Source organism: Setaria italica, chromosome IX, assembly GCF_000263155.2.
Source record: "Setaria italica strain Yugu1 chromosome IX, Setaria_italica_v2.0, whole genome shotgun sequence".
NCBI classification, from domain to species: domain Eukaryota; kingdom Viridiplantae; phylum Streptophyta; class Magnoliopsida; order Poales; family Poaceae; genus Setaria; species Setaria italica.
The window spans coordinates 16,755,996-16,770,269 of NC_028458.1; the positions used below are offsets into that span (position 1 = coordinate 16,755,996).

At 47.5% G+C, this 14,274-nt stretch overlaps 2 protein-coding genes across 3 annotated transcripts in view; one reads left to right on the forward strand and one right to left on the reverse strand.

Annotated features, from left to right (window-relative positions):
- Nucleotides 1-1,925: 1,925 nt before the first annotated feature.
- On the reverse strand, nucleotides 1,926-8,361 carry LOC101768779 (probable phosphoribosylformylglycinamidine synthase, chloroplastic/mitochondrial). The gene is made up of 4 exons (XM_004982829.3): nucleotides 8,118-8,361; nucleotides 7,026-7,122; nucleotides 2,746-6,940; nucleotides 1,926-2,348 (listed from the first exon to the last, which is right to left on the reverse strand). Exons 2-3 carry the CDS (start codon nucleotides 7,089-7,091, stop codon nucleotides 2,750-2,752), a joined length of 4,257 nt encoding a protein of 1,418 aa, XP_004982886.1. The 5' UTR covers nucleotides 7,092-7,122; nucleotides 8,118-8,361; the 3' UTR covers nucleotides 1,926-2,348; nucleotides 2,746-2,749.
- Nucleotides 8,362-11,902: 3,541 nt separating this feature from the next.
- The window catches only part of LOC101769191 (UDP-glucose:glycoprotein glucosyltransferase), a 20,458-nt gene continuing 18,086 nt past the window's right edge, over nucleotides 11,903-14,274 (forward strand). For both annotated transcript variants that reach the window (XR_001163019.2, XM_004982830.3), the window contains exon 1: nucleotides 11,903-12,269. Coding sequence is in view for 1 of the 2 variants with exons in the window: in XM_004982830.3 (XP_004982887.1) it covers nucleotides 12,091-12,269 (179 nt within the window). In the remaining variant the exon portion in view is untranslated. The remainder of the gene's footprint in view (nucleotides 12,270-14,274) is intronic.

A 14,274-nucleotide genomic window follows, 5' to 3' on the forward strand; every position in this document is an offset into this window, starting at 1 on the left:
CTACATTTCGAATCAAACTGAACCCATCTCTTGCAATTTGAGTAACCAGAGAGTAAGTTGGTCCGTTTCATATTGCAAGGATGTGAGGGCACTCATGCTACTGTCTTCATGATGATATGTACTTCCTGCTGCTACTCAGGAACTCAGCACAGTTGTTTACCACTACTTGGTACTCATGCAGTACTGCTAAACTGAACCTTGCTCATCAGAGTTACTACACCACTATGCACATCAACTTACATGATAAAGCAGTTACAAGGTGAAAAACAAGGCTACTGCTCATCAGAATTGCAAGGCTTCTGTCAATGTCAGCCAGCACACGGAATTTCATTCTGATTATAACCCACACAGCAGTAGAGGAATTTTTCACGGTTCAAAACAGGCAATGCATACGTAGACGTTTCAGAAACTATGAGATAATTGAGTCCACACAATAATACAGCAGTCACAAGTTTACTATTTCAGACCTATGTGGCAAGGAAGTGAACCTAGCTCAACTGGAGTGGGAGGTGTGGTCGTGCACTCTAACCACTCAGGTTCAAGTCTCCTCTAACTCAAATTTGAGTGCCTATTTCTTCTTCTTAATGAAAAATCACGTAGCTCCTCCTAGGTGGATCTAATTTAGACCTATGTGGCAACAGGCTCCAGAAACAGCAGCACTGTAACTGATAAATTGAGGCACACTACCAACTCAAACCCAACTAATCTGCTAAGTACCAGAGGAGGCAAGCTAGCTAAGATGAGGGGAAGCGTAACTTGATAAATTAGTGTGCTATTGCATATTTTTTACACAATAGCATACTACTCAATTATATTTGTTTATGTTTGTTCAGAAGTAACCTACAAGAGGCATGACCAATGTAGTGCAACTAGATTGCTAGTACGCTAATTCACTGCAATCACAAGGGAATCGAGCTAAAATTATTGTAATAATCCCAACTTCCCGATGTTCTGGTTGTCAAGAATGGACAGGATAAGTGAATCTTCACTTTCACTTGATCCTAATGCTACAACTACCGAAAAGGAGTTCTCTGAAATATATGTTAGTGCAGCTTGGCATTCAGACTCTGGTTTTTAAAATCTCAGTAAGATAATTTAGCTTTTTATGCAACTATGCAAGTTATACAAATAGACTATTTAACTATTAAGCTCTGCATTACAGAGAAGAAGCGATCTGAACCTAGCTGAAACAAGCATGTTCTGGGTTTTTCAAGTTAAAACCACTGTAATATGACCAGGATCAAGTGAATGTTCTCATCTACTGAATTTCAGAGAACTACTGAGATGGCAAGATTCACACAAGAATCACACGAGCATTCAGCTACCCGTGCTTCCTGTACACGATTCACACAAGAAATGGCAAGATTCTGTTTTTTCTTTAAACTTAAGAGATGGCAAGATTCACACAAGAACCACGAACACCCAGCATCACACAAGAAAGAAGAGCCAAACCAATTGCCTGCTCGCAGCGCAGGTTAAGTAGGCTGGCGGAGCCGGCTAACCCAGAGTGGGCTCGTGGCGCAGTCAACCCCACTTGCACACCTAGCTACTGGTACAATACTAGACAGTGTCCAAAGTCACTTGTACAGAGACAGTCAATGTCATCAATGATGACCAGGTGCAGAAAGACGAAACTCATCGGATGTTTGGATGCTAATTAGAAGTATTAAACATAGTTTAATTATAAAACTAATTGCATAGATGGAGTCTAATTCGCGAGACGAATTTATTAAGCCTAATTAGTCCATATTTTAACAATGTGGTGCTACAGTAACCATTTGCTAATGATGGATTAATTAGGCTTAATAGATTCGTCTCACGAATTAGCACAGGGTTATGCAATTAGTTTTATAGTTAGCTTATATTTAGTCCTCTTAATTAACATCCGAACATCCGATGTGACACTGCTAAACTTTAGCACTTGGTATCCAAACACCCCCTCAGTCAAATGAGCTTAAGCAAAAGTTTTGCCACGATCATGATTGAGCCGTGGAGCACCATCTGGTTCAACCGATCAAAAATTCGTGTTACACGGGCATGCAAATGGTTCCCGTAAAACTGGTAGTTACATTGTTACTAGGGCATATAATTATCGGGCAAAGTGACAAACAGAACAGGAGGTATATCCTCATATTCAAAATAACACATGCCATGCTCAACGCGACAACTTAAGTTATCCAAACAACGCTTCCTTGGCCACCAGTCCTTGGCGCTTAATTATTGAAATACTCTGATACTTTAACATAGGTGCAAACATAATTAGATCATCCATAGCACATCAGTTCTGCAGCAGAAAGTTCATCATGCTTCATAGCATCATATGGGCTATCAATTTTGGTCCCTGCACGCTGTGTAATAAGAGTAGTCAGCAAAGCGGACTTCATGTCAGTGTTGCAGAATATTCTAGGTAACAAAAATGTGCACCACTAGCATCCATCAAAAGAAATTTTCCCCTTGGAGTATAGTGAAATGGGTTGCTCGAACATGAAAGCTACTGGACATCTAATACTTAGCAGTTAATAATGAACCAGAATCACAAAAATCACATGCGAGTGACACTCAAGCCAATAACACAAGCAACCAGGTATGAGGCGCCACAGATACAAGCAACATAATGTACTGAGAATGTTATATATGACTGGTTCAGATACACATGCAAAGAATTGTTTCAAATAGCTGCAGCTGGCCAGAGATCTACCAGATGTAAAACAAAGAAGGAAAAGAAATGTTGCAAGCCAGATTTACCTTTTTATGAACACCATTCACGTGCATTCTGGAACATCCGCAACCAAGGACTGGGGCCACTCTTCTCAACCTGCCAATCCTTGGGATACCACGGATACTGCCACATCATGAAGGAACGCTCGGGGTGCGGCATCATAGCGAGGTGCCTTCCATCGGGGGAGCAAAGGGCCGCAATACCAAGAGGAGAACCGTTGGGGTTGAAGGGATAAACCTCTGTTACGTTATTATAATCATCGCAGTATCTCAGAGGAGCTAGATTAGACTTAACAACACCAGATAAAATGTTTTCATCTGGGAAGAATGCTCTCCCCTCACCATGAGCACTCCAAATGCCCAACGTAGAGCCTTCCATACCTTTGAACATTATAGCAGGAGAATCCCCTATAGCTACACTGGTAAACCGGCACTCGAAACGGCCAGATTCATTATGGATGAACCTCGGCTGAGAGATGTCACCACCTACACCAAGGGAACCTCCAACATCTGGTCCTGGAACCCAACCAAGAAGTGCCATCAATTGACACCCATTACAAACTCCAAGGCTGAATGTGTCTGGCCTATTGTAGAACTCCTGGAACTGTTGTATGAGGGGCTGGTTGAACCTGATAGATGCAGCCCAGCCTTTTGCTGAATCTAGAACATCTGCATAGCTAAAACCACCAACAAATGCAAGCCCACGGAATTCTGTTAGAGAAATTTTCTGAGTCAAGAGGTCTGACATTGTTATATCCCATGGTTCAAAACCTGCAGAATGGAATGCAGCAGCCATTTCTCTGTCACTATTGCTACCCTCTTCACGAATAATAGCGACCTTTGGTTTTGTGGCTGTGGTCAATATTTTCTTCTCTGTGAATTTAGGAGTAAAAGACAAACGCCATGAAGGTGACGTTCGGCTTTTTAAGCCTTCTTTCTCAAGCTTCACACAAGACTTCAAACGTTGAAGCTCTTCAAGCTGGAAGCTTGTTTCCTCCCACAGATCTCTCAGATCAGAAGTTTTTTCCTTCAGTCGCACCTCACCATCAACAACAAGACCTATATCTGGTGCTGTAGTTACTTTGCCAATTACATTAGCGGAGACACCTGCCACATGAAGCTTTTGCTTTACAACATCAAGGTCATTTGAGTGCACTTCAAGAACGAGGCCAAGCTCCTCTGCAAAAAGTACTTGTAAAAGATCATAATCTCCTAAGCCTACATTCAGGTTAACACCACAGTTACCAGCAAATGCCATCTCAAGAACAGTGACAATGAGCCCACCATCACTGATGTCATGACCAGCAGAAATAAGGCGTTCGCTGAGTAATTCCTGAACAGCATCAAAGACTTTCTTCAAGTAGGGAACATCTTCAATGTCTGGGCAGTCATTTCCAATTTGGTCAAAGGCTTGTGTGAGTGCAGAACAACCAAGTCGACGCTTTCCTTTAGCAAGGTCAATGTGCAACAACACTCCATCATCGCCAAGCTTCAAATCTGGAGTAACCGTCAAAGTTATATCAGGACATGTCACATATGCACTGATCACCAAATTTCCAGGAGCCTTGACTACTTCGCCATCACATTGAGCTGCCATAGAAAGACTGTCCTTTCCTCCATCAATAGCAATGCCAAGTTCAACCATGCAGTCAGCCAGCGCAACACCAGCATCATACATATCTGCTCCCTCTCCATCAAGCTTTGCAGCATACATCCAGTTACCGCTCGCTTTGACATCAGCAAGGGATGTGACTTTAGCCCAGACCAGATTGGTCAATGCTTCCCCAACAGCAAGTCTTGCCATGGCCTTGGGGTTAAGCAAGCCCTTTATTGGTTGTTCTCCAATGGCACAAGCACCGCCAGTCAGATCTGTGTATGTCTGCGCAATAACAGCCACATCAGCAAGTGGTAGTTGAAGAGGACCAACCGTCTGCTGTTGTGCAACAAGACCTGTTACACATCTGTCAACCTTCGTCGTTAGGAAACGCTTTGAACATACAGAAGGGAGCTTCAAAACTCGCTTCAGAACATCCATTAACGTGACCTCAGGTGCAATGTCTAAGGGCTCACCCAATCGAGTAACTCGGTTGAATTCAAAGGTCTTCTGGGGCATATCTCCTAAAACCTTTTCAAGCTCAAGGTCCACAACAGGGGGTGGAGGAGGAAGTCCATTCAACTTGGCTTGTTCCACAGCAACGCTATCGATCAAAACAATTTTCCCACTGCCATCTATTTCCCCAATGACAGCCATCGATACTCTTTCCCTCTCACAAAGTGACTCCAACAATCTTCTGCTCTCAGGCTTCACCAATAATGCATCCTGTTCCTGATATTCGGCACCCCAGATCTCCAAGACAGACAATGTGTGATCACCAACTACAATTGAGCGGATATCAATTTCAGCACCTTTTGGATAGATTATTTCTTTCACAACATTGCAATTACCCCCAGCTCCTTGGTCATGAATGCTGATGATTGGGTTCTTTTCTCCCATTTCCGCACATGCCCTGATAACACGATACAGTTTCTGAGCCATTTCAGCATCTCCACGCTGCACCGCATTGAAATCAAGTTCTGCGTCATTTTGTCCACTAACCATACTTGAGGCAGCACCACCACCCATACCAATTCTGTAGGCTGGACCACCAATTTTGACAACTAGCATTCCAATTTCTGGGTCTCCTTTCGAGATGTGCACATGGTCAATCTGTCCGATTGCTCCACTGAACATTATTGGCTTCAACCATTCACGACGCTCTCCATTTGGTAACCTTGTACCAAAATTTCTTGTAAAACCCTGAATTAAAGGCTCACCAAATTTGTTCCCATAATCAGAAGCGCCGTCACTAGCATCAATAAGAATCTGCAATGGAGAGGCTAAGTTTGATGGGTATGAAAAAGATGAATCCTCCCAGGGTGCGTATGACTCTTCAATTCGAAGATTACCAACACAATAACCAGCAGTGGAAGCAACAATAAAAGAACCCTGTCCAGTGGCATGTGTGTCTCTTATACGACCGCCCGCACCTGTCTCAGCTCCGGGATAAGGCGCCACAGCACACGGAAAATTATGAGTTTCTGCTGTAAATAAAATGTCAAGCTCACGCATCATAAGGGATAATGGTGAAGTGGAACCTGGAAGTGCGGGACGTAACTGATTTACTTGATATCCTTTGATTGCACTCGAGTTGTCCTTAAATCCAATAACAGAGTTATTGGGGTTGGCTTTCAAGGGACTCTTCACTAACTGAAACAGAGTTCTAGCCATGGTTTCTCCATCTATCACAAGTTTACCATTGAAAAACCAATGTCTGCTGTGCTCACTGTTGGATTGTGCTATATCAAAAAGTTCCACGGTAGTAGGATTGCGTTTAATGTCATCTCTGAAAAGGTGGGTGTAGTATTTGATATCTTGTTCATCAAAAGCAAGCCCCATTCTAACATTTATTTCTTCCAAAGCTTCCCTTCCCCTTTCAATCACTGGTATGGCACTGACAGGTTCCGGTACTACATCTACCAGAAATGATGTGAGCTTGCTAGGATAAATACACTCTGTCATTCTATCATGAATCAAGGCAGCAAAGCTGTTGAGTTGACTTTCATCAAGCGGACCACTCCCAGGCTGAAGGAACAAAAGATATCTTCTAGACCTCTCCAAGCGGGTTACTTCTGTTAGTGATAGAGCTTTGCAAATTGAGACAGCATTGGTTGAAAAAGCAGTTGAAAATGCCATCCGGGGACCAACCTCAACAATCACAGAGTAAGGGCTTCTAGAAACTTCGTCTTCCAAAAAGCTACATGTTTGTAATTTCTCAGGTTCATAGGTCTCCGATAGGAGCCACTGCAGTGTTGCAAGCTTCTCAGAAGTTAGTGCCTTCTGCAGTTCAACATTGAAGCATTGCTCAGTTTTTATGTCAATAATGTTGCAAGCAACCTTTTGCTGTACTTTCCTAAGTAGCTCTTCAGATTCGCTCTCTTGGAGAAATGGTTTGCGATAAAAGTGAAAAACATGTGGGGTCGATTCCACCTCAGTAACAGATTCCTCAACCAATGGGGTATTAATATCCCTGGATACTGCAGCATTGGGAGTAGGCAGTGGTCGGATATTTGGAACATTAACCCTTTGAGTAGGTAATCTGCAAAGGTGTCGTGGGTCTAAGCAGTGCCTGGTCATTCGTGACCTTCTATTTCTTGCAGGGATGAAACCAGATCGTTGGTTTACCTACTCAAAACACACATGTATGCACATCATAAGTATAAGTTACAGAAGAGAGAAGCATCTAAGTGAAACTTCACTGGGTGCATACCATATTGCTAGGAAAGCATTGAAGACGGATAATATTGCTTCCTGTCATTTCCCCAGGATATGACATATTACAGGTAAGCGTCAGATTATTAAAGAACCTGCAAATTGTGGAATAGTAAATCAGGTATGAGCCAAGGCTAGCCCAAGTTTATTCCAGAAGGTGCATGCATGTATATGGAGATTGCATGATACAAAAGGACAGGGGGAAACATCTAATGAAGAAATATATCTGCTTATTTTGTATCATCTGTAACTGGCAAACTCAGGAACCTATCTCAATTTCATTTTAATTGCGTAAGATCAAAGACTAACATGCACCATACAGAAGGCAAAGCCAAGATCCTTACATATGGAATATGGACAGCAACTCTTACAGGTGTTTGGCGGATTTGAATAGTACTGTGCAGCTAAATTAAAAGATGGTACTTCATATGTGTATCTTTTCCCTGATCAAATTTTAAATCTTCTACTTCCCTGAAAATAACTTGGCAAACAGTTGCTATAGACAAGCATAATGTTTATTTTAGTTCCATTATTGGGTAAAATACGGGTATTCTTTATTTTACAATATAGAAACAATGCTATCAATAGTTCAGACTACATTTCGTAGTTCATCTGCAAGATGCACAAGTTAGATTAACTAGGTGCAAGTCAGGAAGTGTAAAACATGAAAGAGATGCTAACAGGAAGTGTGAAAGGCGGTATAGCACAGGGCATAGGCCCAACATACTAAAACTTTCTCCTGATTAGGCCTCAACCAAAATATTGTGAAAAAAAATCACAAATGACGTCCAGTATTAGCACTTCTCAGCTTAGGTGCAAGGAAGTTTTCCATTCATCTAAATTCCCGTATCAAAGTAACATTACAACAGATTGATCAGGACCAGTTTACCATAGTTACAAAAGCTAAACGGCAGTTGTTTCAGACAGAACTGAATATATGGACGACAAACAAGTGACGATGGAGTGGTACTCCACAAAGGAGAAAGGACCATACACCAAAACATCACGATGGCATCTATTACAACCTTAAAAATCCAGCTCCTCTTTCTGGCAAGGAGGGGAACATCGCTGAGACCCTCAGTAAGCTTACCAGCTGCGCAGGGGGTGGCACCCTCGCGGCGCCGCCGAGCAGTCGGCGGGGAGCGCGGACGCGCGCAGCTGCTAGACACCTTCTTAATCCCACTGATGCAACGGGGCAGCGTGGGGATCGCCGGAGCGCCACGGGTGCGCGCCCTTGTCCTGCGGCGGTGACGGCGACGGCGCGGTAACGCGGAGCCAGCACAGTATCGAGACGAGCGGCGGCGGAGTAGGGTATCTTTGCTCTCGTTTTCTTTTGCCTTTTTGTTCCCCACTCCTTGATTCTTTGGGCTTATTTTGTGGGCCGTGGACCAATATGGGCTTAGCAATCGATACTATTCGGCCCATCTTATAAATTACGTTCCGTACCGGCCCAAATGGCCGGACACCGCCGGGACCCGGGACTCCGGGAGGCCGGGCCGGCGGGAGGGGGGACGCTTGAGTGGTCCTGCAATCCTGCTCCTCGACGGGAAGCGTCGGCAACACTGCAGCAGCCAGCAGGTCTGCAGGTGGCACCTCCGGTCCTCCTTCAGACGACCAGACCTTCACCTTCTCTCTCCCACGAACACACCCGAGACCGAGACCTTAACTTCACTGCATTCCGACATACAGTAGGATTTGGCATTACAGTTTTTGAACATTACAGTCGAAGGCAGTACAGACGGTTTACCAAATGAAGAGGTGGACAAAGGTGGAGCTGTAAAGGGACAAATGGGAAGGAAAAGGCGAAAGCCAAGTGATTTTTTATTACTAGACTTGTAGGATTATATCCTCCCTCCATACCAAAAATAATGTATTTATAGCTATGTATTTGGACAATTGTCTAGATGTATAGCTACAAATGCACTTTTTATAGGATCCTAACTCAATAGGTTTCTTATCATGGAACATACTTATCCGCATCTATGTTCTTAACTTTGCACCGGACGATTTTTTATAAGGACAGCCATCTGAGAAGCATATTGACACGAGATTAAGTAGGAGATTTTGTTTTTGATTTTGGGTGTGAGAACGGTAACTATGTGAGAGAAATAGTTGCCTTTTTGTAATTGGCGTTGGGTGTTTTTTCTATTTCCTATGCTACTATATTTTGGGTGAAGAGAAGTATATTTTTTCTCTCTTTTTTAACGTATACATGATAGTAATGTACCGAGGACTAAGTTCATTGCAGACATGTTGAAATACAATGAAAATGAATCTAAAGACAGCACTAGATATACAAGAATTTCTTAAACGTGACAAGATTTAGATGGTTCCTTTGTGATGTTATTTAAGCACAATTGCTATGTATCCAACAATATAATAACTCGCCATCGATCCCCTCTTTGGCGTGAATGGTCTATCTCATGATGTTCTTCGTTTTTTGAAAAATATATCTTCTTTAATTATCATTGTAGTATTAGTACGGGTGTTATACTAGTTATGTATAGTTTGATTTCTTTGACTTATTTCTATATTGGCCTCTTTCAAGCATTTCTACATGACCTACTTCAAAATCTACTCACCCCGTACTAAGAATATAACCTTAGCATTCAAAAATTGTTTATAAATTAAAAAAATTATGGTCATATTACGACATTTGCTTGACTTGTCCTGAAAATTTAGGATTCTTTGCACTCCAAGATGGACAATGATCTCGACGGTAGCAATCCAATACACATCATCGTTTCACCAACCAGATTTTACATATCGAAATACAAATTCTAGAATTTGCTAATTTCAGGATGTGTCAATTCAAGTAGGAAGCAATTAATTTTCTTAGGTTTGATATATTATACGACTAAGGTCCTGTTTGGCATGACTCCAACTCCGGGTGGAGCTGCTCCACTCCAGAACTCCACATGGAGCCAGCTCCGCTCCAAAACTCTAGAACAAAAATGGGGTGTTTGGCTAGATGGGTGCTCTCAGCTCCAAAAAAGATCGATTTCAGTGTGGATTGCCATTGTTGCCCCCAATTAAGGCCCCACTTGTCATCCTCTCTATCCCATCTTCTTCTTCCCCTTTTTCCACTGCACTGTGCCGCACACGAGAGACCCTCCACGGGCGGCGGGGTGGGCGGCGACGGGCGGCGGGGCAGCTGGGGCGGCGACGGGCAGCGATCGGCCCCGCCGCCCATCGTCGCCGAGCGGCGACGGGCGGCGGGGCCTACCGGCCACGGGGGCGGCGACGGGCAGGGCTCTGGCGGCGAGTGGGGCTCGGGAGAATAGAAGGGAGAATAGAATGAAACATTTTTTGTGTAACCAGTGACATTGGTGGGTAATTACCCACCAACTCCACGAGGAGGTTCAAAAAAGAGGTTTCTGGAGCAGCAAAAGAGGTGCTCCAAAACTCCACCTCCATTTGCACTGCAGCTCCATGGAGTTGGCAACTCCATGAAGTTTTGAAGTTGGGGTGTTTGGCTGAATTTTTTGATGGAGTTGCTGGAGTTTAGGAGTGGAGCCGTGTCAAACAGGACCTAAATGAAGTTTGGGTCCTCCCAAACCAGAAAAAGAAACCTCCCACCAAATTTCAAAAAGAAGTCTCACTCCATATTATTATATCAGTGTTGGCGCCTAGACGTCCGGACGGATGCCCACGCCTGCACTCCGTTTCACGCGCCCATACGGGGTCCACACTGCCTGACCCCACGCGGGGACCACTCGCGCCCCTTCCGCTTCCCACACGCATGCACGCCCGAACGTCGCCCGCACGCGCCCAACCCCATGCGGGGACCGCTCGCCTCCTCCACCTATGCGCATGCACACGGGACCGTCTGCACCCGCTCAACGGCACCCCAGCAGCTGCGGTAGGTGGATCCCATTGCAACATGTGCAACATCAAATTTACTTTTGCAACATCCGGATGAAACACTTGCAACATATGTCCGAAACACCTGAAACACTTGCAACATATGTTTGAAACACTTGCAAAACGCCGGAAAACACTTGAAAAGCCATTGCAAACATATACAACATCCTGATAAAACACTTGCAACATCCAAATAAAACGCTTGCAACATCCAGATAAAAAGCTTGCAACATACATATGAAAAAACAGATGAAATATTTGGAAAGACGCTTGCAACATACGTGTATAGCCATGGCAACATATGCAACATCTGGATCTACTTTTGCACATCCTATGAAACACTTGCAAATACCACTGAAACATCTGAAACACTTCAAACATACGCTTTCAACAAAACCTGGTAGGCAAGCGGGCTGGCGGAGCACTGCATAGCGGGATCCGACGCTCCCCTGCCACAGCCTTCGCTCGAAGCTCCTCCTCCGCCACCTCCCCGGAGCTGCCCGCCATGGCCGCTGCCCGAAGCTCCTCCTTTGAGGCTGCTCGGCCCTTCCTCGCCATGGCCGTTGCTCGCGGAATTGCTCCTTCGAGGCCGCCCGACCCTTCCTGCCACGGCCACCGCTCGGAGCTCCTCCTTCGAGGCCGCCTGGCCCTTCCCCGCCATTACCGCCGCCCAACCCTTCTTGCAAGTGACGATGAGGCTCCGCGGCGCGCGAGAGGCAGCTGCGAGCGCCGCCCCGGGTGGCGACGAGGCAACACGACATGGGAAGGGAGTGGCGAGTGCAGAGAGATTGGTGGGGGTAAAAGGAGCGGTGGGTGAAAGGATAAGGCAGGGGTAGTCCTGTGAGATCTGCGTCCGATATTTCTACCATGGGACTGTCGGGTCATAGCATCACCGTTATTAATATATTTATATATAAAGAAAAAAAAAGGGGGAAACGGTCCGCCGTGCATAATCGATCCAACGGCCAGCACCTCCTCCTTAAAAGCCGCTCCTCCCACTTCACCATCCCCCTGCTCCCCACCCTCAGGTCTCCGGCGAAGTCTCCCCCACACCGCGCTCCACATCTCGTCGGCGACAAACCCAAAGACCCGCGCAAAATCCTCTTGATGCGGGGTTTATCTGCCGCCGCCGCCCCCTCCGTGTAGCCAGTCGGATCGGAGCGGCGAGAGGCCTTCGTGTCGGCGCGCGTATCGCTTTCATGGCGGCGGCGCGAGGGGCCCGATCTGGGGTTTTGGCGGCCGCCGCGGTGCTGGTTTCCGTTCTGCTCGTGGGATGTCTCGCCTCGGTCGGCGCGGGGGCCGAGATCCGGCGGCAGAAGAACGTGCAGGTGGCGCTCCGGGCCAAGTGGGCCGGCACGCCGTTGCTGCTCGAAGCCAGGTGAGTTTGCTTGTGGCTGTGTTCGCTGGTAGTTTAGGTGGCTCTGTTTGATAGTGATGTCAATTCGACTTCAGTTTTTTCGGGTTTTAGTAACTTTGGTCACAGAGGTTTAGCATTCAGAACCTGAGGTACGGTAGAAGGAAGCTAAATATGTTTCAATTGTTTTTCTTTTTGATTTTTTTAACGAACCGCACAAGACAGTGCGAGTTTCTATAGATATAGCAGAAAAATACAAGACTACGGCCTGGGAGGCCATAGGCAGGAAAATGAAAAAAAATGAGAAAGAAACAGCCTATACTCGCTTATACTCGCCCGGTTAGATTGAGACATCAACGCTGGTAACACACGACTCAAACCACCAAAGCCGACCGGTTGGATTGGGACCTCAACGCGGCTGCACAACTCCACTCGACAACGATAGCTATACCGAAAGCCTTATCGCAGCGCCCACCAACAAACCCACTCTCGGTGTGATCTCGTGTTGATAGGGATCCAAGAGAAAACAGACCGCACCGCACCAAGAAGGCCACCGCTATGCGGGATCCTTTGCCGTAGTGCCGCTGCAACACCACACTCCATCTGACAGAGTGATACCACCAGATCCGGACCCCTCGCAGTCGCCACCACGATAACACAAATGCGCGGGGGCTTTGCCACGCCCGCCGTTGGACTCCACCTCGCTCTCGTCGCCTCGAACAAACACTACGCGCGGGGGCCTCACCACGTCCTCCACAGTATTCCATGTCACGGATCCGTTTCTATTGTCGCCATCAGAATGGAGGACAAAGCTGCCCCGGGTTCCCAAGGTCCCCATCGAACAGCCAAACCGTTGCCGCAGGCCGACTTTGCCTCGTTGCTCCACCTGTGCACATAGCCTTAGCCACCGAGGCAGTACCTCAAGAAGTTGCTTGCGCCGTCTTCCAACGATGTACCACACCGGAGTAGCCCAGCAATGCTGAGCCACCCGCCGTAGTCCGCTGCAAGCCTAGTCATCCCACTATGCCGTTGCTGCAAGCGCCGTCCTTCGACGCAGTCCCACGCCGCACCGACAGTTGCCAAGCAATGCCAGCCGCCGCGGTCCGCTGCAAGCAGCCAACCTGACAACAATGCGATAACCCCTGGCCGCCACCAGAACTGTGATCGCCTCCACGTGAGCTCAACAACCCCCATCAAGCTCGCCATCCTGCACCATGCCGCCTTGTGCCGCCACTGGCTGCGGCCTTCCTTGGTCGTTGTCACCAGCAATGCCACAAGCTGAGTTGGGTCTCTAGAGACGACGCCTCCAAAGAGGGGACGACGTCGGTGGCGCCGCCGTCGCTCGTCCAGAATCTAGATAGGGTTTTCACCTAGAGAACCCCGTGCAGCAGGGATGGAGCTCCAAGATGACACCCCTAACGGGGAGAACAATGCCCTAGGACGCCGCCGCCATCGCCACCAGCAAGATCATCGGCAAAGGCTTTCGCCCGAAGCATCCCAACCCCACCATTGCACGTCCCTAGCTCGACATTCCCAGGACCACTGCCATGGAAGCCCTCCCGGGGCGGCGCTGCTGCCGTGCCTCCTCACGCCGCGCGTCGACCCCCTCGGCTGCGCCACCACGACGCCTCACTACATCGTCGGCGCGCACGTGGCTGCTGCCGCACACGGTCGTCACTGCCCGCAGCGGCCCGACCCATCTCGAGCCGGCACGCAGGCCTCCTCCTCCGCCGCTTGCACTCGCGGCATTTCTCCTTGCCGACGCGACGCGTCAGCTTGCAGCCGCCTCCCAGGCTGCAGAGCCGTCGCGTGCAGCCGCCTCCCAGCCTGCAGCCGCTGCGTACCCAGTAGTCGCACGCGGCCGCCTCCCGGTCCACGGGCGGTCGTCGTCGGGGCAGCTCCTGCCGGGGTGTCGCAGCCCTGGAGCCCTCGCCGCAGACCCCCAAGACGACGCTCGCAGCCCCGCAGTCTGCGCTGCGGACCTCTAGGACGATGCACCACTGTGCCCCTCACGGACGCCGCCGGCACC

Excerpts from the sequence above, each read along its gene's own strand:
- LOC101768779 (XM_004982829.3), bottom strand. The coding sequence starts at position 7,091 with ATGTCATATCCTGGGGAAATGACAGGAAGCAATATTATCCGTCTTCAA. Across the intron at positions 6,941-7,025 it reads AATGCTTTCCTAGCAATATG|GTAAACCAACGATCTGGTTT; the intron begins GTATGCACCCAG and ends TGTTTTGAGTAG.